The 24,604-nt window shown below is 36.6% G+C and overlaps 3 protein-coding genes and 1 non-coding gene across 4 annotated transcripts; 2 read left to right on the top strand and 2 right to left on the bottom strand.

The window, feature by feature from the left end:
• The first annotated feature begins 49 nt into the window (after nucleotides 1–49).
• Nucleotides 50–5,389, top strand: LOC104243797 (uncharacterized). The gene is made up of 7 exons (XM_009799053.2): nucleotides 50–825; nucleotides 3,034–3,103; nucleotides 3,335–3,390; nucleotides 3,541–3,616; nucleotides 3,752–3,788; nucleotides 4,795–4,909; nucleotides 5,044–5,389. Exons 1-7 carry the CDS (start codon nucleotides 539–541, stop codon nucleotides 5,282–5,284), a joined length of 882 nt encoding a protein of 293 aa, XP_009797355.1. The 5' UTR covers nucleotides 50–538; the 3' UTR covers nucleotides 5,285–5,389.
• Nucleotides 5,390–5,758: 369 nt separating this feature from the next.
• LOC104243796 (uncharacterized) lies at nucleotides 5,759–7,434 on the bottom strand. The gene is made up of 2 exons (XM_009799052.2): nucleotides 6,755–7,434; nucleotides 5,759–6,075 (listed from the first exon to the last, which is right to left on the bottom strand). Exons 1-2 carry the CDS (start codon nucleotides 7,345–7,347, stop codon nucleotides 5,916–5,918), a joined length of 753 nt encoding a protein of 250 aa, XP_009797354.1. The 5' UTR covers nucleotides 7,348–7,434; the 3' UTR covers nucleotides 5,759–5,915.
• A 1,180-nt stretch (nucleotides 7,435–8,614) lies between these two features.
• Nucleotides 8,615–15,114, bottom strand: LOC104243794 (glutamyl-tRNA(Gln) amidotransferase subunit B, chloroplastic/mitochondrial). Its single transcript, XM_070174129.1, has 9 exons — nucleotides 14,908–15,114; nucleotides 13,995–14,644; nucleotides 13,483–13,696; nucleotides 12,568–12,708; nucleotides 12,264–12,467; nucleotides 11,508–11,705; nucleotides 10,599–10,667; nucleotides 9,249–9,365; nucleotides 8,615–9,167 (listed from the first exon to the last, which is right to left on the bottom strand). The coding sequence occupies exons 2-9, from the start codon at nucleotides 14,615–14,617 to the stop codon at nucleotides 9,087–9,089; spliced, it is 1,647 nt and encodes a 548-aa protein (XP_070030230.1). The 5' UTR covers nucleotides 14,618–14,644; nucleotides 14,908–15,114; the 3' UTR covers nucleotides 8,615–9,086.
• A 95-nt stretch (nucleotides 15,115–15,209) lies between these two features.
• Nucleotides 15,210–15,291, top strand: TRNAS-AGA (transfer RNA serine (anticodon AGA)). The gene has a single exon. It is a non-coding gene; the product is annotated as a tRNA-Ser (tRNA).
• Nucleotides 15,292–24,604: the final 9,313 nt, after the last annotated feature.

The following is a 24,604-nucleotide window of genomic DNA, read 5'->3' on the forward strand; positions in this document are numbered from 1 at the left end:
TGTCTATAAATAAAAAAATCAAGAAAAACTAAAAGTAGATTAGACTTACTGTTTGGAACCCTGATTAGGAGTGTAAACAGCGAGATTATAAAATTTACACTTAAAGGTAGAAGCTTCGCTCAAGAAGAAATTGTTCAACCATTAGAAACCCTTTCTCAAGTTTTCCAAAAGGGGCTTTTTGCTCTGTCAAAAGGAGGAAGGAGGGAAAATTTTGTGGGAAAAGTTGGGGGAAAACAGAAGTCACGTGAGAATACAAGATCTCTCAAATATAAACGGAAAATTTAACAGAAAAATATTTTTGGTCAACTTTTGGGAAACTTGAAGGATGTTCTAGGTTAAGTATTATAAGGATGCAGTGAAAGTTAGGGCGAAACAAGATATATGATTTTTGTCAAATTCTCTAATCTTTACTTTCGTTTTCCTGAACTAAACAAAGCTTTCTTTTGGATCTTTCGTCTCCTTCGCAATTTCATTTCATAAAATTTCCCAAAATTTTCTTTGCTAAAAGAGCTAGGACTCAACTCTGCAAAACCCCCAAATGGACGAGGTGGTGGAGGAAGTAGAAAAAGTGAAAAAAGATTTTGAAGAAACATACAAACAGGCACAACAACACATCAATTCCATTCAGGAATATGGCAAATCGACGAGATTAATTTCAGAAGAGAAAAGTTCACTCCCAAGATTGAATGGTGTAGCTCAAGATGGGATGAATTTGCTTCAATCACTCCAATTCAAGCTTGATCTCTTAGCCCCACAACTCCCTTTTGATGATCAAGTTGTAAAAACTCAGTCTTTGGCTCAATCTTGGAAAACCCAAATCCAAAGGTAGCTTTTTAAGCCTTATTTTTGTTTTTTGTTTCGTTTTGTTTTGTTTTAGATACAATGATACTGTTGAGAAGAGTATATTCTCAATATCCAGTTTGCCCTATTTAGAACTGTTTCATTCCAATACTGTGTGTAAAAGTAATGTGAAGGAATTCAGCAATGTGGGGTTTCAAAGTTGATTAGGAAACGGGGATTGTTAAGTTTTCTTGTTTTCATATGATCAAGTTGAAATGTTTCAATTTTTGGCACAATTTAGGAAACTCAAATCGTAATGTGGCTATAAAGTAAACACTTCATACATTTGTTCCTGATAGATGCTATGATACCGTGTAGAAAAGGTAGCAGATATCCAGTGGAATAGTCGAGGTGCGCCCAAGCTGGCCCCAACACCACCATCATTAAATACAAAAAAAAGGAGTATTCGGGTGTGGCTGTATGTATTTATTCCGCACTATTTGGATTTTTGGTGTGGCTGTATGTATTTATTCCGCACTATTTGGATTTTTCATTCCAATACTAGAAAAGTAATGTGAGGAAGTCGGAGATTTTGGGTGTGAGAGGTTGGTTCGGAATAGGAAAGATTTTGATTTGTCTTGTTTTTTGGTTTTTAGATAATGAGTCGGGTGATCATTACTTGGTAATACAATGTGGAACTTGACAAAATATGGGTGTGCTTGTTTGGAAGACTGATTTAACTAAATTGGGTTTTTGGTATTAACTTAGTTGTGACAATATAATGGAAGAATTGATATCCAGAAAGATGGTATTGTCCGAAGTCTGTTTTTTCAACTGTGAATCAGTGTTATCAAAGACGCGCTAAAGCCCTGGAGCGAGGCTCAAAATATGTTGAGCGCTTCGCCTCACTTAACGGGCACTGTAGGTGTTGTCATCAAGGCTCTAAGGCATACCTTTCCTTGCTAACAGGCGTAATCCGGAAGAGGCGACACTAAATAATTGATATTTCATTTTATCATAAATTTTCTTCAATTTCTTTGTCCATATATTTGGTATTCATGCTTATAGATATTAGTCTTAGACTACACATACATATTTATAGTTTTTCTGCATTTGCGCCTGTCTTCATTAAAGCCCACACTTTATTTGCGCTTTGCGCTTAAAGCCCCAACAGACCTTAGAGATTTTTTGCGCTTTTCGCCTTTGATAACCCTGCTGTGAATATGACTTGGTGCATGACCCAAAAGAGAAGGTCCGGAGGAAACCTATTTACCCTTTACTTTAGAGTTGCTAGTTGCTAGATTTTTTTAGGTAATTGAAGAGGGAAATTATTTTGGCTGCTAGGTTACAAAACCCAGTATACTTGCCAAGGCTGCCTTATAAGAATCATATGCTACATTTATGTTTTGTACGTTATACTTGCCTGTTTGATAGTTAACTTTAAAGAAGAAAGATGCCATATCTTAATATGGGTGTGAATGCTAGGCTTCTAAGAGCCAACATATCCATAATCCATAAGACATATCATAAAAGTGTGAATATTAAGATAGATGTGCAGTAATACAAGATTCGATAAAATGAGAAATTATCACATACAAATAAAGTATGCAAGTAGCACACATATAGGATGAAATAAGAGAGGTTGTGCTATCTCTGAATTTACAGTCCGTAAGTGCGACATTATGGTGATTGATGTTGCCAAAAAGGATAGGTAGATCCAAAATCACATGCAGGCAAGGTGCGCGGAAAGACCTACAATCTCTTAGAATAATTTAGCTAACAACAAAAAAATCGAAGTAAAGGAACCATATATGTGATGCTAAAAAAACTAGTTGGTAATTATGTCTTAGCTATTGTTCATTATACTTGCATTAAGTCTGAATATAGATAGATATTGGAATGAAATGGGTTCTAAGCGAAATTAACATAGAGGATTCATACAACCAACCCCAACTAGTTTGGGATCGAGAAATAGTTGTTTGTTGTCCTCTTGAAAAAGCTCCATTCCAGGAGATAAGGAATCAATAATATATGCTTTTTTGGAAAAATTGTTTTGTTCATTATTTGTACGTTTCTTTGAGTATCATGTTTTGTGTAAGGTTCGGGCTCTCCATGAGTTTGTTACACGGGATGTATTATCTCTTTACGCACTAACCGTGATCACGGTGTACTATTTTCACTTTTACATGTATGAAATCAGTTAGTACTATATGCTTTCCTCTTCCTTCATGACCTTTTAAATGTCTGTTTCAGCTTGAGGTTGAGTTTAAGAAACGCTAATTTACAAGCAAAGGCAAACATGAGGAAAGCTGCTCAAGAAGAGGTAATTTGTTTATTTGTGTAGAGATTCCATTTAGCATGCCAGAATTATTAATTTCCGAAACATCCTGCAATTTATCCTTCTTTCTAACTGATGTTCACAAAAGATATCGCTCTGTCATCTTCGTGGATATGATGTCAAACACATAAAAACTTATCACCTGCAATTTCTCCTCTTTTGACCCTGATACTTACAAAAGATGTCATGCTGACATCTGCCTTCGTATGATGTCAGAGGGAGCTTCTGTTGGGAGGTGGAGAAGAATCTACAGTTCGCAGGCGAAATCTACAGTATGTGGTGCTTTTTAAGTTGTTATACTGCCGTGGTTATATCTTCTTTAAAAATTCACGCAGCTGCGCTTTTGTGGGGAAGAAGTATCAAAATGTTTCTTTCTGTTGAACTGAGGTGCTATATATCTAAACTATTAATGTATTTTCCAGGACAAAAGCTGGAATGACATCTGCATCTGAAAGCATCACGGAGAGCCTACGCCGCACTCGCCAACTTATGGTTCAGGTTATTGCCATCTTTCTTCTATTTTCATCTGCATGGTTTTAAGTCCTATTTTCTTCTTGCTCATGTAATTTTTTTTTGAGCTTTGTATGTTGCATAACACTGCTTGTTCTCTTGTCGTTTATATTATGTTTACAGGAGGTTGAAAGAAGTGCAAGCACTCTAATGACAGTTGGTAAGTAACTTTCCATGTTTTGTGAATGACATTCACTCTTGGCATGATATTTCTTTAATCTTTATTATCAGTTTACTTTATGTTGCTTCAGATGGCGTTGTGCTATTCTCCCTAGTTCTTTTGCTATTTATTGAGTCGTTCATAAAAAGATTTTGATTTCACGATGGATGGTTAAGAAAAAGTTCATATTTAGATGAAAGGTTTTTTCTCCTTCCCTTTTTCCTTTTTTCTTTTTGAAGGGGATATAAGATATTTCTTTAAGGATGGTGATATATTGACAGAAGCATCAAAGAACTGCAGTTTTGCTTGCCATGCAACAAAAATAACGGGGCCTCTTTCTGCACAAATATTAGGAAGTGTGTCAAACATTCTATAGGATGAATAAGTTTGTAATTGCAGCGAAAACAAATTCGGTTTGACAAGTTTCCTGCTTGCTTCTGAATAGATTCTACTTCTGTTACTTTTGATTATGCTTCTGAAGTAATGTGGAAAATAAACGTCATAAACCTCAATTTCAGATATATGCCATTTTTTTTGGTTAATCAAAGCTCAACTTAGAGCTAGGTCTTGTTGTATTATTTGACTGATCACCCAGGTTATGTACTAGGTTAAGTGCACTTAAATATGTTTACCTCACTGTAAAAGTAGCCTTATAAATAAACACCATCTGCAGCGTAAAAGCTTAATGGGTGTAAGGAAAAAGGTTACAAGAACTTGACCAGAAAATACATTGATGTTATTCTCTACATGGCTCAATGGATCTGTCCCATCCAATGAGGTATGCTGTACATGAATAGGTTTGGTTTCTTTGATAAGGCGTGTTCAAGAGACGCACCTCTTGAAAGATGATGACAACAACATGGTTACTTTTATAATACCTGCATTTACTATCTAATGTGATGAGTCTGGTGACTGGCTCTATGACTTTTGGACCGTATTCTTCATATCCTGAATGTGGAATGTAAGTTGAGACTAGATGACAATGTACACGGTCTGGATACTGCAGATGAATCAACAGGGGTATTAACGAAAGCTGAGAGTGAATACAAAGGCCACCGCTCCTTGCTAACACGAACGCGGAGCCTTCTGTCCACAATGCAACGGCAGGACGTTCTGGACAGGTATAAAATAACGTTGACCTTTCTTTGTGATTCTACTGTCAATTTTGTTGTATCCTACTTTCTCCCTGTTTGTTAGTACGTTGTTTAAAAGTGTATTTAACCTTTATTGCAACATAACACAAATCTGTGAGCAGGGTGATACTGGTTGTTGGATTTATTATTTTCTCCTTGGCTGTTCTTTATGTGGTTTCAAAGCGTATTGGCCTGCTCAAGTTGCAGCGTAAGCTCATTGAAGCTGTGAAGACTGGTACAGCTGGACAGGTGGAGATAGTACCCAGAGTCGGTAGAGAAGGTGCAAATGTTGCTCAGGTTCAGATGAATCCCGTACCCGAGTTAAATGTACCCTTAGAACAAGCAATGCATGATGAACTTTGAATTCTCTTTAGTTTTGTACATTTTCTTTGTTACATGCAATTTCATCTATGAAGCTCCGTTTCTTGGTACAACATTTCAATAACATAGTTTTGTGTTCTTTTGTTATTTCTATTATTCACAGCTTGCCTTGGTCCCTTCATCTTTGGTCTTTTTACTCCGTTGGTTATATGTTTTTGATCTTGGTATTGTAGACACGGATAAACAATATATGCCCAGTAAGAGAATGTATGTACAATCTTGTTGTGTTCTTGCACTTGAGCATAGCATTTAGTGGCGAAGGCTGGTTGCGAGGCAGCAACCTCACAAAGTTTTGAAGCCCCTTGATCACTGAGATACACTTTTAAGCTATGTCAAGGAGATTCAACATATAATGTATAGAGACAGTAATTTTCCGGCGAAGGAGATTCTGTTGAACCCCCTTCCGCCCCCCTAAATCCGCCTCTGATAGCATAAGTCTTCCCAATGACTAAAACAGAATGAAATGACATCTATTTTCTATTTCAACTCCAGAATTGACATAGCAATACTCTTTGTAGATAACCAAATAAAATTGAGAAGGATGTGGAGTTCGAGCCATTTATAAGTGGAAAAAGGAAAATGAAGAAACTATTTTATACATGTATATTTAAGATTATGCTAAGAGCCAGAAATTTCTATGAGTTTTGGTGTTGAGAAGATATCCTGCAGTTTGGCCTTTCCTTTGAACTGCAACACAGGTGCATTTGCTGTTCTCAATCAAATAGTCTGCCATATCCAGCCCCAGCCCTCTTAGCGATACACTTCGTCTTGGCCTAGCCACACAAATGCAAAACAATTTACACCTATTAAAAGAATGGGGAAATAAAAGAAACTTTTTTTGTGTGTGTGTGTGTGGTGGGGGTGGAGGGGGTTCTAAGATGCATGTCTTGTTAAGCCATTGCTTTATTGCTTTTTTAATAATCGAGAAATCCCCGAAGCTAGTGGCGCGTGGTTTGAAAAGTTAGTGGATAATGAGTCCGTCCTTCTATCCTTCTCTTATTGTCGGATCTTTTTTTTGTGACATGTGCCTAATCTACACGTCACAACATCGCGCTCTTACATTAGACCAAAACCCGGGGCACCTTTCCTTTATTACTTAACATTACCATATCTTGTACTCCCTCCATTACAATTTAAATGAGCTAGTTTGACTCGGCACAGAGTTTAAGAAAAAAAAAGGAAGACTTTTGAAACTTGTAGTTTTAAAAGCTTAAGGGGTAAAAGCTTTATGCGGCCATGATATTTGTGTGATTATAAAAGCTTCTCATTAAGGGTAAAATGAGTAAAATAAAAAGTTTAAAGTTGAATTATTTTTAAATTTAGAAATGTGTCATTTATTTTGGAACAGACTAAAAAGGAAAGTACCTCATCTAATTTGAAACGGAGGGGTATTTCTTTTAGTTCTCCTTTTGAATTAGATGGAGTAATTAATGTGAGAGAATAGAAACTCACCGAAGTATTACGTTAGAAAGACTCCTTCTTTGACCTATAACAAGGACATCAATACCAAGAGATGCAGCTTTAGCAAGAATGATAGAAGCCTTTTCCTTGGCATTGCCATCCATTTCCACTGTCTCTGTACAAACCTTTATTTTAGGTTGTGCAGCCTCACATGCATGTTTCATTGTCCCAAGAAAATCCATATATCCCTTTCCTCCACACTCTCTGACACCACCGTCTTCCGCCACATTGGAGGGCGTGGATGACGACGGTGGTGATGCAGAGGATGCTAGTGATTTCTTAAAGAAAGCACCGAGTGGATTATTGTGTACGCCTCTTCCTTCTTCAGATTGAGAGGATAAAGAGGTCGTGGACGTGGACGAGGATGTAGCTGAGTTTGGCAATGGCTTCTTGATGAAAGAACCAAGGAGATTCCTCCATGCATTAGGGTTACCAACATGCAAAAGAATCAACGTGTCATTTTCCGCGACTGCATGGGACAGCGCGTATTGAAGAGCGGCTGCTGATTCACGAGTTGGATCGGCTACCACCATTACTTTTCGTGTTGAGTTCTTCCCATCTGCCATAATATGGTCTCTGGCCATTAGTTACCACCGCAACCGCGAACCGCCCCCTCCACCACCACCACCAACGTTGGTCCTCTCCTAATGATAAAACCAGGGCTTGTGGGAATGGTAGAGGAGCGGTAAACAAGGAAGAAAACAAGAATATGAAGCTGTCATCTTTTTAGGCTTCTCGTATATATATGATACCCATGTATATATGTTAAAAAGGGTAGTTTCTTATACAAAAAAATTGTGATTCCTAAACTTAATGCCATTCTTACTGTTTGCAAAAGCCATTAGAAAGACCAAATGAATGTCGACCTCTCGTGTTGAAAGGGTAACAAACTTTTGACCTTCTATGTTCTCCATATATACATATGATATTATATACTCCCTCCGTTCCAATTTATGTGAACCTGTTTGACTGGGCACGGTGTTTAAGAAAAAATGAAGACTTTTGGAATTTGTGGTCCTAGACAAGTCAAAAAGGGGCTCAGAGTATTTGTGTGGTTATAAAAGCTTCTCATTAAGGGTATAATTGTAAGTTTAAGCAAAATTGTTACCAAATTTGGAAAGGGGTCATTCTTTTTGGAACAGACCAAAAAGGAAATAGGTTCACATCAACTGGAACAGAGTGAGTACTATATATATATATATATATATATATATATACATATATATATGGAGAACATAGATAAAAGGAAAAATATGTAATTATATTATTGATAGATAATATTTCACAATGTATTAGATGCATCCTACAAGTGACTCCCAATTTTGAAAAGTTAGGTCTTCAAGAATTTTGAAAAGCCTGGCTAGAACCACAGTGCAAATTCTCGGCTATTTGAAGAATTTTGTTACGAAAACGACATTATATAGCAGCTCTCAAAATAATAGCTAAAATATATATATTTTTTGTATATATATATATACATTCTTTGTCATATACAAAAATTGCACAGATTTTATACACTTTCGACTACCGAGGATAAATAGTTTTTGGTGCAGACTAAAAGTATATACCCTAATTTTGTTTGCATCTCTTTATCTTAAACATGTTTTCTTAGAAGCAAATTGGGTTCTCAATATTTTTTTATGCTCATGCATCTAGTATCCGAAATTCATTGGCCAGCTTATATCAACACTCGTATAATAGCTAGGGGCAAGAAGTAGGGGCTGTAAATTCGTTATATAACAGAACAAGACTTACAAACAGTGCCAGCGTAGTAACTGCAAACCTTAACGTTAGCTTCTCAATCCCATTACACTTATTTAAAGGAAAAAAATATCTAGAACAATAGCTTCATCAACAGAAACATGGAAATGACATTGAATCCATAAAAAACTGCATACTTTAATTACACTTGAAGGAAGAGAGTAGCAGCTACAATTGCATTAACAAGTAGCTTATTTCCCCCTGATGATAGTACATAAATCAGAAGCTTGGCAGTTTGAAATTATACCAAAGTTGTACTTAATAAGAACTAGTTCAAAAAAATCTCGAAAGTAATGACCTATCCTATCTCTGCTAAATTTGTCTTCCTCAGTGCTGACGATATGCAAATGATCTAGAAGCACATTTCTGGTCCTTCCACTTCTAATTTGAAATATCAAGATTATGACCAATTAATATGCCGCTTCTTCATCAGTACCCAATCACAGCGTATGGAACATGAGCAATGTGATAAGAGATGGAAGCAAAGGTCTAGTACTGCATATATTGACCAGGAAAAGAAAGAACTAAATAGAGTTCGTACGGGATCAGACAGAAGCCAACTTCAGCTTGTGGCATTTAATTTTTCCAATAGGATTTTGTTCAAAAGTTTTGGATTTGCTTTGCCTTTAGATTCCTTCATCACCTAGTGATCACCAATGTGAAAAATATTAGACAGCTTGATGTCAAAACAATAAATTTCAAGTAGAACTAAAGGAAAACATACCTGGCCAGCAAAAAAACCTTGCAATTTAGTTTTACCACCACGGTATTGTTCTAGCTGCATTGGATTATCCGCAATCACCTTATCTACCAGTTTCTCTATCTCCGCAGTGTCAACAATCTGTTATTTTCCAAAAAAAATGGAAACTTACATGAGATTCCTTTCATAACGTACATGCTTCAATTATTTAACTGGTTTCCAATTGCCAGTCATGTAAATTGACAACAACAAACACTTCCTTAGATCAAATAACTTCAAAAACAATACCACAAGGACAGTCAGTCTGAGTTATAGATAGTTCATCTTCGGTCAAGATTTGTTTCCAGAAACAATAGCTCATGGTAGAAATCCGTATTCGAGGCAGTGTAATCGGAAAACATATACACACAGCTCGACACACTTCAGAAAATAATTTTGGGAAGTTTTAAGAGTGAACTGTATGCTATTTAAAGTAGATTTTCTGCGACCTTCTTAGATCAGGCTAACGGAATAATGCTGAGGCTTTTACCAAGCTGGGCACAATAATAATCTAGCAGTCAGTTTTTTCTTTTTTCGGTTGCTCTGATGGTAAGCAACCTCCACTTCCAACCAAGAGGTTGTGAGTTCGAGTCTCCCCAAGAGCAAGGTGGGAAGTTCTTGGAGGGAAGGATGCCGGGGGTCTATTTGGAAACAGCTTCTCTACCTCATGGTAGGGGTAAGGTCTGCGTACACACTACCCTCCCCAGACCCCACTAAGTGGGATTATACTGGGTTGTTGTTGTTGTTGTTGTTGTTGTTGGGATAAAGTAACGTATCTAGCAGTCATTAGGTTTTTAAAGCTTATAGCACAACAACAACAACAACGACCCAGTGAAATCTCACTAGTAGGGTCTGGGGAGGGTAGTGTGTACATAGACCTTACCCCTACCCCGAGGGAGTAGTTAAAGCTTATAGCACAATAATACCAAAATTTTCATCTACAAGTTGTAATAAATAGGGTTCTGTTATGTGAATTGTGAATCCCTGGAATAACATTAAGCATCAAACTAATTTGCATAGTCTTCTAGCAATCTGAAGTTCATTGGCTAGGTGTCTATTTGGGGTGTATATTCCTCCTCAAGTATTTTCAGCTATAATTGTTTCATGATCAGCTTCCTCTTTTTAGCCAGGTAATATGGCCTATCATTTTAACTCTACCAATCAGAATGAGGAAAACAACAAGTAGTCATTGATGAAAGGTGATAGTTATATGGTTTAGAAATTTAAAAGATAATTTAAAAGCTCTTCAACAGAACAACAAATCATTTGATTGTATATATTGAATTGAGACAAGAGAATAAGCTAGAGTCCTCGCAATAATGCAAGCCAACTTGCCTGAACCAAATCCTTTTCTTTTATCAGTCCCTTGACAGTTCCACCCTTGGCCATTACCTCAAATAGAATCTGTAAAATTCAATGATAACTGATCATTCAGAAACATATAAAATGAACAGCGTGGATCCAAGTAAAACCAGTGAAGAAAGCGGTCCATTGGCATATTATGCATTTATAGAGAATGCTACTGATAATGCACAAGTGATTCTTCCTCTTCCTTCTATGCAGACATTAACAAGTTTTTCGAAATAACTTTCATGAAATTAGTTATACCGACGCTCAAACAATCGTTAATGATTATCTTTATTTGATAAAGAAACAATAGTTAATGATTATCACAATGAATATAAAGGGTCACATTGCTTCCATCACAGAGACTCCTTTAATAGGCCTCCATAGCATATCTCGTCACTAATTACCGTCTGAAAAGGGTATATGCTTAATTCCTGATATATGTTCCATCTTTAACTACCCTGTTTCTAATATGTCACAATTAGAAGCACTGACACAGAAAAGAAACAGCACATCAATTCCTGGCTACTCAAAGGCAACTTGAATATTTTATTTTTCTGGAGAAGGTAAAGTTAGGAAACTGGAATCAATTGAAAGGCCTGTGATTCGCAGAAAAAATCAGGAAAGTGGTCGTTAACTTGTGACTGGATAAACCCCCAATCTTGCGCACCCAAAATATTAGATATGGTGAGAAAGATCAACTAAAATAAAATTCTAATTAACAAAGTATAGAGTAAACATTAGGCTGCGTACGATAGACCCTTGTGGTCCGGCCCTTCTCCGTTACACTGTGCATAGTGGGAGCTTAGTGCACCGGGCTGCCCTTTTTAGAGTAAACATTAGAAATGATATGTGACTCATAAAAAATTGATATATCAGCATGAAAAATGTAATTACCTCCTTTCCAATCTTTCCACTGATAGTCCCATCTTTAATGGAAGCTATGAGCTCCCCAAGTTCTTGAGGGGTAAGTTTAATCTCATTGATAGTCACTTTTTCATTTTTCATGTATGCAGCAATATCACCCATAATCCAATTGGCAGCAAGCTTTACATCAGCACCTGCTGCAATTGTTGCATCAAAAAATTCTGCAATCTGAAACATTAAATTATTAGTGGATTTTGGACATTTCCAAAAAGAAATAATGGGAAAAGCTGGAAACGAAACATGATTTGAAAGTTAACAGTCCAGGAATTTTAAGAAAGGATGATGAAGTCATCTCATGCTTCAGGACATCCTTGAAAAAAAAAACTTAATAGGGAAATCCATGCATGTAAAACTTTAAAGTCCGTGAAAGGATGAACGTGTTCTTGAACAACAGCATCTATCCCTTCACTTCTCTTTTTTTACTTATTCAAGTTTCCACCCTCTCCCCCGGGGTTGGTCTCATTGGGCCATTGGAAGAGAAGGGAAAAGGGAGTAGACATGTCCAAGGACGTACTGCTAAATGGCCTTACGTATACATAAAAGTTAAATAATGCTTCTCGGTAGCTGTTTAAGGATTTAAAACAGAAAACTAAATCTTCAGAAGGAAGCACTTCATGCACAGATTAAGCCCTTACTAAAAAACATCAGCTTGATAGATTATAGCAATGGAGTGCCAACATGTCATAAGGCCAGTATTATCAGAACCAGAAGATGAGCAGCACTTACATTCATGTCATTGGCGAGAAACAAGACATCTTGCATGCTTAGGCCCATGTTCTCGTACCTCCGACGCTTAGCTTCTGGAACTTCAGGCAATGATTTACGGATATTGTCCACATACTCCTCGGTGAGAGTAACTCCAGGAAGATCAGGTTCAGGGAAATAACGATAGTCAGCAAGTCCTTCTTTTTTCCGCATTGTTACTGTTTTCTAGAAGTATGAGAAAGTTAAACATATAAGCTTACCATGGAAAGACTTGAGTAAATTAATCTGACATACTGCAGTAGCATGAAAACTAAATTTAGCATACCTGAGCACCTTCCTCCCATAGACGAGTTTCCTGTACAATTTGATCAACCTGGCCTTGGCTATGTAGAAGCACCTGTCTTGAAATTTCATAATCAATGGCCCTGCTCACCGATGAGAAGGAGTTCAAGTTTTTAATTTCCACCTGATGCAAGATGAATTATATCAGTTCAACACATATAATGCTGACTTAATGATCTGCAAATTAAGCTAAACACTTAATGCGGAGAATTTCCAACACATAGAAAAACAACACTAAAAAATTAACGCCAGATGAAGCAAAAACATGATCCATAAGGCAGAAGAATCCATGTTATTGACATGAAAGTTGCAATAATGGGAAAATCGCGGTCACTCTAGCAACAATTACATAGGATAAAGTGGCCATTCTCTTAAAGCCTTGAATGGCATGTAATATGTATTTTGAGGAATTAAGAGAAAACAAGAATTCATTTGCTAAACATCTCTACGGTTTCATGTTTCTCCAGAGAAGGTGGTTTACACTAAATGAAGATGAAATTATGTTCATCCTAATATAAAAGGTCATGTTCACTAAACTTGGCATGTCTCCTGTGGGACCAACCAGAGACCAAGTTTCACATTAGAATGACAAGTAAAGTTCCTTACTAAGTTTAATGCTAAAGCAAGAATTTCATAAATGGCCAAACTGATTTTGCAGCTGTGGCTAAATCAAGTTGTCCATTAAACTGATTATAGAGGAGCATTCTTTGTGGAGCCTATGTTAACTTAAAACACAAAATTAACCTAACTGGTAGAACAAGATCAGACGGAAAAAAACATCCACAAAGGAAAGCAAACTAGAAAGTTTCCAATCTTATGCTGAATCATCCAGCTATCTTAAATCTGTATTTCCTATGCATAATGGAAGCAAAAGAGATGGCAGGTACATCATGCAAACCTTTGTACCAAACTCTAACTGCCCAATAGGACGAACTGAGATATTGACGTCACAGCGAAGTGATCCTTCTTGCATATTCCCGTTACTCACTCCCAGATACCTGACCAACCTTTGCAATTCTGCAGCATATTCTGCGGCTTCAATACCAGTTCTCATATCTGGCTCAGAGACAATTTCTAACAGTGGAACTCCCGCCCTATTTAAGTCAACCTGCAACAGAGAGCCAAATAAATCAACATCCGTCTAAGTATCATAGTGAATCTTGAAACCATCAGGAATACTTTATCAATAGAAGCAACAAGTATATTAGATCAAATAATCTAACTCCATTCCTGCACATATACAAATAAGTTACCACAATTTGATACAATCATCAATGGAACTTAAACATTACAATGTGAAGCATCGGATAAATGCAAGAATATGCTATCTGAAAGAAAGGGGCAGAAAATAGAAAAAGAAGATGACGAGCACAAGAATGTTTAAATGAGTAAGGAGGAGTTCTTTCCTGCGAGTAACTCCCACCGTCGGTATGAAGCAGCTTCCCTGCATCTTCTTCCATATGCACCCTGGTAACGCCAAACTTTCTATGGCCACCGCCAAACTCAACTGGAAGATCCACATCAAGATATCCGCCGCTAGCAATTGGGATATCAAACTGTGATATTTGATACCCTTTTGGAAGGTCAGGATAAAAGTACTGCTTCCTATCAAACTTGGAACTCAGAGACAGCTTACAATTAAGTGCAAGGCCAACTCTCACTGCACACTCAATCACCTTTGAGTTCAAAACCGGCAATGCGCCAGGCAAACCCATACAAACAGGACAAACACTGGTATTTGGTGGAGAACCATAGTTATAAGGGCAGCTACAAAAGGCCTTAGTAAGAGTAGAAAGTTGAACATGTGTTTCTATGCCTATAACTGCCTCATAGTCTTTCAGAATTTTATCAACTGTTTTGGATTGGTTTTGTGTGGAAATTTTCAATTTGGGCTGTTCCTTTTCTTGGGTTGCAGTTTGTGTTTGTGCACTTCTCATACAACAAAACAAAACACCATGTTTTCTTGCAAAATATGAAGATGGGTATAACATAGAAGGATTAAGTTGTATCCCTCTAAGGAATGTCAAAGCCATCTTACCAATAAACACACAAAATTATGCCTGCAAATCATCAAACACATTGTTCAGAAGCTTCAAATTAATTACTAATTTTTCAAGAAAATACCTTGAAGTACATAAAGATTCCAACTTTAAGCTGAGAGAATACCCAGGTTTTATTTTTCAGTCAAAAAGCTTCAGAGCAATAAAATACGTGGTTCAAAAGCTTCAAATTAATACTTTTCTTTGTCAGAAAATGCCTTGAAGTACATAAAGATTGTAACTTTAAGCGAAAATTGATAAAGAAAACTGAAAATAGAGAATACCCAGGTTTTATTTTTCGGTCAAAAAGCTTCAGTGACTGATGAGAGTCACATACACGACATCGTCCAAGATTTTACCCTGCGAAGCTATGAGATATTAAATACAATTGGTTTGAACTGAAGAAAGAACTAGACAAGAATTGGCAGCTTCAATGAGTTGAACCTGAGCATGGCAAAAATTGAAAGACTGAAGAAGTTCGAACACTCGAAAGAGAATTGGTGAAGATAAAGTGAAATCAGAAATCAGTCTTTCATTTTTAATTTAATGGTATAAATTTTAAACTCTCGGATCTTATGAAGATCAAGTGGTCGTGCCGGAGTGGTTATCGGGCATGACTAGAAATCATGTGGGCTTTGCCCGCGCAGGTTCGAATCCTGCCGACCACGTTTTTTGGTTAATTTTGTCATTTTAGTTAATGGCAAACCTTGGTAATATGAGAATAGAAAACGTAATATAAACCATAATTTTAGCTTTGTACAACGTTTTGGAATAAAAGCATGGTTTATTTTCCTCGTATTCTTAGTGAAAGAGGTAACTTGAGGAAATGTTTGGTGAAAATCGAATACAATAAGATAGTAACCATGAAATATGTGAATTTGCACTTCTGATTTCAACAACTCCCTTATGTAAAAAGATGGAAATTGAGCAGTCTATTATGAGGAAATGCAGTTCTTTTATGGTTCAAGTATATTTAATTAAATCATTGAGGATATTTTTCCTATTTGCAAGATGAACTTACTAGTGTACGTATATATATAAGTTTTTGGGTACGCGCATATTGATGAGTATAAAAAGAATATTGAGTTAGAAAAATAAAAGTTTACATTATTAAAAAAATTATAAATATGATCCTATTTAGCTCACAAATGATAATTGAATAGGAAAGTTTATAAAATAGCAAAAAGTAAATTTTGTATTCGACTTCCAACCGAGAGTGAGGAAGTGTATTAGATATTTGTCAAGTCCCCGCTGCCATTTTGAGCATTGAAGAGGGACCAAAATGCCTCCCTAATGCTTCCTTTTAGGGAGGCGCACAATGATTTTGATAACTAAAATAAAAAGATAGAATATCTTAAATTTTTTACTGGTAATACAATCATTCATAAAGACATGTATTTTCTAGGAGTTCAAGTTATCTTACTTCGAAATGTTCCTTTAATTTCAATTAATTGAGAAACTTTTAGTATTATATCTTGAAAAAGTTAATGGAACAATCAACGTAAATAGATAGCTCGTGATGCACTGCAGGAATTAGATTTGCATCTCAAAACATGAAACTCATTTTTACCTTTTGCAAAATAGTATGGATTGCTCACCGATAATTAAATCTCTTGCAATTCTCAAGAAAAATATATTTTTGAATGTTTGACGTTTCTGCTTGGCGTTGGAGCTAAATGCTTTAGCTCGTCTTTTGCTCAATGCTTCTGTAGAAGTAGGGAAACAAAATTAGGAAAAATAATATCACTCAATTTCAAATTAAAATTTGAAAATAGAAATAAGAAGAAGAGAAGAAAAGAGTGAGAAATTTCTATCAAAACTTGAACCGAAAATCATCTTGAATGAATGGAATTTAGAAAGAAAATGAGAGCAGTGCAAATGAGTAAGTTGGTGAACAAAATTAGGCAAACAAAATATTCAAACCAACTCCTCAAATTCTATAAATATTTAATAGCAATAAAGAGAACATTAGTTAATGTAATTATGTTTGCTAATATGTTTTTTCTGTAAACCGATTATGAAATTGTAAAAGCCAGCTCTTAAATGGTGATACATGCATAGAAGGTTAGAAGAAATTAATTTTTGACGAATGAAAGCTAACCAATAAACCAGCAAATGATTCTTATTAGGTCATTATTTAGCAGCAAAAACAAATGGAGTAGAAAATACAAGGGAATTAACGTTTAAACTTTATGGTTTACAAAATAAACAGCAAATTCATGTGCAGTTGTAATTCACCATTTAGTAGGATGCCAAATTAACCACATTATTCATGTAACTGCGCTATTATTTATTAACATTTTATAGGAGGATTCTTTTTAATGGTGAAGGTCAAAGGGCTGTCTTTATTTCAATTTAAATATTATTTTTATTAATTTTCTTAGAATATATCTTTACATCGTTGTACAAATTTATATCTGAAATAATATTATATTGAAGGGTATTACAGTCATTCACTTTTATAAGGTTATTTCGGTCTTTTAAGTTTTAATTTGGGTCTTCATACTTATAATATATATATATAATGAATGTGTGAAAACAACTTTGAACACAGGGGTTTCCTACAATAGAAAGATGAAAAGTGTGGCTCTCATCACATAGGCCGTAGATAGAAACAAAGTCATGGTAGAGATGCCAATCAACCTCCAAAGATATAAATAAAAGTCTAAGGCTGCAACCAAGAAGGAATTCGTGGGAGCAGTAGCGAAGAGAAATTCATACAAGGGAATTGAAAAATATTAGAGCGTCACACCTAGGATTTGATCATCATTTACCACTGTACTACAATAATGTTTTCTTTTGTTGAGGGGAGGGGATTCAACAGTTCATACATAACCAACAAATTTTGCTTTAACGCAGTACAATTTTACAGATTTCGGCCCCTTGGCTCCCTTTAGCTCCGCCACTGACGTAGAGGAAGATCCAACAAAAAGGTGGAGTCACAAATACAAGTTGCGGATGTTTTTATCTCATGCCCCTGAAAATTGATACTTGCTATTTTTTAGTAGAAATTATGCTCGAGTGTCATTCATAGAGTAAATTTCACAAATTATTCATATAACTGTGATTTTTTTTTCACCAAAGTCATATAACTATGTTATCTCGCATAAAAATTATAAAACTTTCAGTAACTCACAAAAAAAATTATAGTGATGGAATAATACAACTTTTCGGTAGTTTTTCTTATTCCATGTTTTTTTTAATTTTAAGTTTAATAAATAATAATTTTTGTGTGAGTTGGTGAAGTGTGAGAAAACATAATTATTGGACTTGGCGAAAAAAAGTCATAGTTACATGAATGAGATATGAATAATGTTTACAAAAGATGTTGAGCTGTAGTGCAAAGGTTTCTTCTTACCTTAGTACTTTGGAATTGAGGTTTTGTTTTACTGCTAGGCGGCTTTAGGTATCGTCGTTCTTTATTTGTTTCTTACTTGTTTTCAAACATATATATGAACAAGAGCTATTTTGTTGCTCCTTTTGCTATTTTACTAAGCTGTCCAGTGGCGAGAAATAAATAACTTCAATTCTCATATATCACACAAAACGTCCGGCTCTCTGGTGCTATCAGCTCCTACCATATATAATGAGAATTAGTGGCGGACGCACGTGGCGGCGGGTTCAACTGAATCCGCTTCACCAAAAAATAATACTGTGTATATGTATAAATTACGATTAAAGCAGTGTAAATTTTTTATAAATATTTTATTTGAACCAACTTGAATTATTTTGCGACTAAAGTTATGTACTTCTAAGAATGAACCCGCTAGCACAAAATCCTTGGTCTCCACCGATGAGAATGACAAGAGAAAAGTTACTTCATTATATGTCAAAGAAGTCTGATGCTTACTCAGTCACGTTTAATCCCCTTGTTGGGATAAAATAAATAATCCAGCCCAGGAATAATATCCACAGCAAATAATAATAACACAAGAGAATAACAATGACACCAAATATTTTAGCGGGATAAAATACAATATCCGAGTGTAGCAATATTACCACTATAATATTACAACTCAGTAGTGTCAAGAGACTACTACAACTTTGAAAGAAATAACACTCTTTATATAAAACACCTCACTACAATATTACTACCACTCACTAGTTATCTCACAGACAACAATCTGTGGATTACTCTCTCTAACTTCTATTGGTTCTCTCTTATTTTGGTGTGTTTAAACCGAGAGGGAAGCATCTCTATTTATAGGTAAAATAGCCACCCTCTCAGCCAATCAAAATTGACTTTTGCATTGCAAATTGAAATCTTGATCCGCCGCCCATAAGCAATTTTTCAAGCAACTTATTTTGTCCTCTCCAACTTTTCTATCTTATTTCCTTTAGTAAGTGAGGTATGGACCCCACAAATCTCTCCCTTAATTTTGATTTTTCTTCTTCAGTCCAAGTCTTGTTCTCAATCTCTGAAAATCTTCAAACTTGAGAGGCTTTGTAAAAGTGTCTGCAACTTGATCTTGAGACTTCACATATTTAAGCTCGACTTCCTTTTTGGCAATGCACTCTCTGATAAAGTGATACCTTATATCTATATGCTTGCTTCTATCATGATACACTAGATTCTTCGCGAGTGCCTGTGCTGATTTGTTATCAATACAAATCTCTGTAGCTTCCATTTGTGGCAAATTGAGTTCCTTTAATAATCTCCTTAGCCAAATAGCATGACAGGTACATGATGTTGCTGTTATATATTCGGCTTCACAAGTCGAGAGAGTAACAATGGACTGTTTCTTTGAACTCCAAGAAATAACAGAATCACCCAAGAAAAATACAAAACCAGTTGTATTTTTTCTATCATCAATATCTCCCGCATAATCACTATCACAAAATCCCACAAGGTTGAAATCATTAGAAGAAGAATAAAATAACCCAAAATCGATCATACCTTTTAGGTAACGAAGAATTCTTCTAGTGACCTTCAAGTGAGTAGAGGTAGGAGCCTCCATGAAGCGACTTACTACTCCAACTGCAAAAAGTATATCTGGTCTGGTACAAGTCAAGTACCTCAAACTTCCCACAAGACTTTTGAAGAATGTGGGATCCACTTTTTCTCCTTCATCAAACTTGGACAATTTTATCCCACTTTCCATCGGTGTGTTCACGGGGTTGCAATCGAGCATGTTGAACTTCTTCAATATCTCCTTTGTATAGCTTTCTTGAGAGATAAAAATTCCATCCTCCATCTGCTTCACTTCTAGGCCCAGGTAATATGACATGGGCCCTACGTCTATCATTTCGAACTCACGGGACATATCTTTCTTGAAAGCTTCAAACAAACTTGGGTTATTACCCGTGAAAATAAGATCATTAACATAAAGACAAACAATTAAGATATCTCCATTAGTATGAACTTTAAGTAAAGAGCATATTCATGGAGACAACGAGTAAACCCATTGTCTTGAAAATACTTGTCGATGCAACTATTTTATGCTCGTGGGGCTTGCTTTAATCCATATAAAGCTTTATTCAACCGCAACACTTTATCTTCATGGTTTTTGACCACGAAGCCTAATGGTTGTTCAACATAAACTTCTTCTTCAAGATAGCCATTCAAGAAAGCTGACTTGACATCTAGTTGATGAATCTTCCACTTCATTTGTGCCGCCAAAGAGATCAGCAAACGAATAGTCTCCATGCGGGCAACAGGTGCATAGACTTCTTCATAGTCAATGCCTTGACTTTGCTTGTAGCCTTTAGCCACAAGTCGTGCCTTGTATCTCTCCACATCTCCATTAGCATTCTTCTTTGTCTTGTATACCCATTTCACTCCAATTGCTCGATGACCCTTGGGAAGAGTTGTTAACTCCCAAGTGTTGTTCTTCTCTATTGACTTAATCTCCTCCTCCATGGCTTGTATCCACCTTTTGTTTGTAATAGCTTCATCAAAGTTCATTGGTTCACTGTCAGCAAAGAGACAACATAAAAAATCAAAATTAGTAACTTCTTCTGTGTCCTCATAGAGCTCTTGAATGCTCCTTGTCTTTAGCGGCTGTTCATTTGAACCTTCTTGAGAAGAGGGAGATGCAACATTTGTTGGAGAAGAAGGTGGAGTTGTGTCATGCACAGGTTCCACGGTCTCCGGTTCTTCTTCATCACCAAAGTATGGAAGAAAATCATATGAAGTTTCTTCCTCAGCTTCCCAATTCCATGCCAGTTCTTCATCAAATTCAACATCACAACTTACCACCACCTTACCGCTACTTGGGTTGTATAGCTTGTAGCCTTTTGAACTCGTATCATAGCCAACAAACACATGCTTGACACTTCGATCGTCAAGCTTTGCTCTCCCTTGATGTGGCACATGAGCATAGGCTATGCTCCCAAAGATTCTCAAGTGCTTGACACTTGGATTTCTTCCACTCCATGTTTCTTGAGGGGTTTGATCTCTAACATTTCCTGTTGGAGACCTGTTATTCAAATAAACTGCACAAGAAACAGCTTTGGCCCAAAATTCCTTAGGCATACTTTTAGCTTTCAACATACATCTAGCCATATTAAGAATCGTTCGATTCTTTCTCTCTGCAACACCATTTTGTTGAGGTGAATAAGGTACCGTTAGAGGGCGACGAATTCCATGAAGTTGACAGAAGTCATTAAATTCGTTTGAGGTGAATTCTCCTCCTCTATCGGACCTTAGAGCTTTAATTTCATAGTCACTTTCTTTCTCCACAAGTACTTTGAAATTTTTAAAAGCAGCAAAAGCTTCAGATTTTTGGTTCAAGAAATAAACCCAAGTCTTTCTACTGAAGTCATCAATGAAAAGTAGAAAGTATTTTCTTTTACCAAAAGAAGGCGGATTGATTGGTCCACACACATCAGTGTGGACAAGTTGGAACTGCTTGGTTGATCTTGACATGGCCTCCTTTGGAAAACTCCTCCTTGCATGCTTTCCAAGAAGACAAGCTTCACACAATTGATTGGGATGGTTAATTGATGGTATCCCATGCACCATGTTCTTTTCTCCCATTGATTTGAGCGCTTCAAAATTTAAGTGCCCAAATCGCATGTGCCAACACCATGATTCATCTTGCACATTAGCCTTCAAACACTTTGCATCAATTGTTTTAAGATTCAGAGAAAACAATCTATTCTTTGCCATATGCACTTTAGCAATTAGAATTCCACTTGAATCTCTAAGCCAAAGATGCATATTTTTCATGTGGATGTCATATTCCTTTTCAAGAAGTTGGCCCAAACTTAAAATATTACTTTTTAATTTTGGCACATAATAAACATCTTGAATTAACTTGTGACTACCATCTTTACAGGAGATCAGAATCGTACATATCCCTTCGATTTGAACCTTTGAGGTATCTCCAAAGGACACATTACCTCTCACTGTTTTATTGATCTCCACAAACTTCTCTTTGCATCCACACATATGATTGCTTGCTCCATTGTCCAAATACCACGAGCTGCAATCATCTCTGTCTTCTTCCTTGAGTGCCATCAACAACGTTGACTCATTTTCTTCTTTCTTGTCGTCAACAAGGTTAGCCTTTTCTTCAACATTACTACGACATTATGGCCAAATTTATGACAATTATAACATTCAATTTTTGATTTGTCATACCTTTGTCCATTATTTTCTTGGTAGTATCCACGTCCTCTTCCTCTTCTTTGTCCACAACCACGACCTTTGAATGTTTGGGTGATTTTAACTTCATTGTTGAAGTTGTTACCATTACTTCTTCCTCTTCTATGACCTCCTCGACCTCGGCCTCGTCCTCATCCTCGTCCGTTTCCTCGATAGCTTGTTTCACCTCCATAATCCTTGAAGGATGTCTGAGTTTTAAGAAGTTGCTCCGATGGCACTTCTTGTCTCCTTTTGATCTTTTCTTCGTGGGCCTATAAAGAACCTTCCAATTGCTCCACCATCATAGAGTCTAAATCTTTAGATTCCTCAATAGCACACACCACAAAATCAAATTTAGGTGTTAAAGTGCGAAGGATCTTTTCTACCACACAGACATCTTCTATGTCCTCCCGTATCTTCTTAGTTGATTTACAACAGCCCTCACTTTTGAAAAATAATCCGAGATGCATTTGGATTCTTTCATTTTTAAAACTTCAAAATCAGCCCTTAGAGTTTGAAGTTTTACCTTTTTCACCTTGTCAACTCCTTGAAGAGAATTTTGTAAAATCTCCCAAGCTTCCTTTGAGGTGGTAGCATCTGCCACCTTCTCAAACATGGCATCATCCAAACATTGGTGGATGAGCGTGAGGGCTTGTTGATCCTTCTTCCTTGTCTTTGCCAAGACCTCTTTTTCATTTTGGGGCAGAGCTTCCTCATTATCGGGTTTTGCATACCCTCTGTCTACGATTTCCCATACATCCTGAGAGCCAAGGATGACTTTCATACGTAGACACCATTTCTCATAATTATCTTTTGTCAGACGGGGGTACTGAAAAGATAGCGGACCATTATTTGCCATGCTCTGATACCACGTTGTTGGGATAAAATAAATAATCCCGCCCAGGAATAATATCCACAGCAAATAATAATAACACAAGAGAGTAACAATGACACCAAATATTTTAGCGGGATAAAATACAATATCCGAGTGTAGCAATATTACCACTATAATATTACAACTCAGTAGTGTCAAGAGACTACTACAACTTTGAAAGAAATAACACTCTTTATATAAAACACCTCACTACAATATTACTACCACTCACTAGTTATCTCACAGATAACAATCTGTGGATTACTCTCTCTAACTTCTATTGTTTCTCTCTTATTTTGGTGTGTTTAAACCGAGAGGGAAACATCTCTATTTATAGGTAAAATAGCCACCCTCTCAGCCAATCAAAATTGACTTTTGCATTGCAAATTGAAATCTTGATCCGCCGCCCATAAGCAATTTTTCAAGCAGCTTATTTTGTCCTCTCCAACTTTTCTATCTTATTTCCTTTAGTAAGTGAGGTATGGACCCACACCCCTTACAGCAAATTCTGGTCTGTCTCTTGAACTAGTAGAGGATTTGGACCTCACAATACTACTTCAAGCTTCTGCTGAAATGGTTGCAACTCGAAAATTTGATCGTGCAAAAAAGTTGCTGAACTTGTGTAATCCGTCTGCTTCTGCTGCTGGTAGCTCAGTTCAGAGAATTGTGCTCTTATTTGCTGATGCTCTTCAGCCGAAGATCAATACGGAAAGAAAAGTTCATGTGATTTTGAAGCTCTGATGGATGCTATTAAAGCTCTCAAACCATGCATAATGGTGGTCAGTGAGGCCGAGATGAGCAAAAATTTAGCAAGTTTTGACGATTGCTTTTATGAAATTTTAGTTTTCCATAGTAACATCATTGATATGTTTGATACCTACATGGGGCAACAACATAGTTTCACAGTCAGAAGGAGTTTGTCTGAAAGGTTATTCGAAATATTGTTGCATATCACGTTGAAGAGAGAGCTGCTTGCCATGCAAAACTCGAAGTTTCGAGAGACTTATTTGCAAGTTTTGGTTTGGTGGAATTAGAAATGAGCCACTCATCGTTGTGGCAAGCAAGTTTACTGGTTGAGAGGTCTGAATACCATAGGTTGTGCACCTTTGTGCCGAGGTCTATCAAAGCCAACCTCTCGACCATCATAAGCCATAAGGTAGGGATAAGGTCTGCGTACACACTACCCTTCCCAGGCTCCACTTATGCGATTACACTAAGTTTGTCGTCGTCATTGTTGTTGTTGTTGTTGTTGTTGTGTCTGATCTCCTTTTCATCTCTTGGCTTGGCAAACCTGAGCTCATACCAGGAAGATACTTTCCGGTCGCCCTAAGATTGCAGAATGATCTACTCCCTCCGTTTCAATTTATGTGAACCTGTTTGACTAGGCACGGAGTTTAAGAAAAAATGAACATTTTTGGAATTTGTGGTCCTAAACAAGTCAAAAAGGGGCCCATAGTATTTGTGTGGTTATAAAAGCTTCTCATTAATGGTAGAATTGTAAGTTCAAGCTAAGTTGTTT

Source organism: Nicotiana sylvestris, chromosome 1, assembly GCF_000393655.2.
Source record: "Nicotiana sylvestris chromosome 1, ASM39365v2, whole genome shotgun sequence".
In the NCBI taxonomy this organism is placed as follows: domain Eukaryota; kingdom Viridiplantae; phylum Streptophyta; class Magnoliopsida; order Solanales; family Solanaceae; genus Nicotiana; species Nicotiana sylvestris.

Bases quoted from the DNA above. Each gene is read 5' to 3' on its own strand.
- LOC104243797 (XM_009799053.2), top strand. From the start codon at position 539: ATGGACGAGGTGGTGGAGGAAGTAGAAAAAGTGAAAAAAGATTTTGAA. The intron at 826-3,033 runs GTAGCTTTTTAA...TGTCTGTTTCAG, and splicing joins TGGAAAACCCAAATCCAAAG to CTTGAGGTTGAGTTTAAGAA. The intron at 3,617-3,751 runs GTTATTGCCATC...TTATGTTTACAG, and splicing joins CTCGCCAACTTATGGTTCAG to GAGGTTGAAAGAAGTGCAAG.
- LOC104243794 (XM_070174129.1), bottom strand. From the start codon at position 14,617: ATGGCTTTGACATTCCTTAGAGGGATACAACTTAATCCTTCTATGTTA. The intron at 13,697-13,994 runs GCAGGAAAGAAC...TGGCTCTCTGTT, and splicing joins ACCGACGGTGGGAGTTACTC to GCAGGTTGACTTAAATAGGG. The intron at 11,706-12,263 runs GTAAGTGCTGCT...TTAATGTTTCAG, and splicing joins TTCTCGCCAATGACATGAAT to ATTGCAGAATTTTTTGATGC.
- LOC104243796 (XM_009799052.2), bottom strand. From the start codon at position 7,347: ATGGCCAGAGACCATATTATGGCAGATGGGAAGAACTCAACACGAAAA. The intron at 6,076-6,754 runs GTGAGTTTCTAT...TTGTGTGGCTAG, and splicing joins CTTTCTAACGTAATACTTCG to GCCAAGACGAAGTGTATCGC.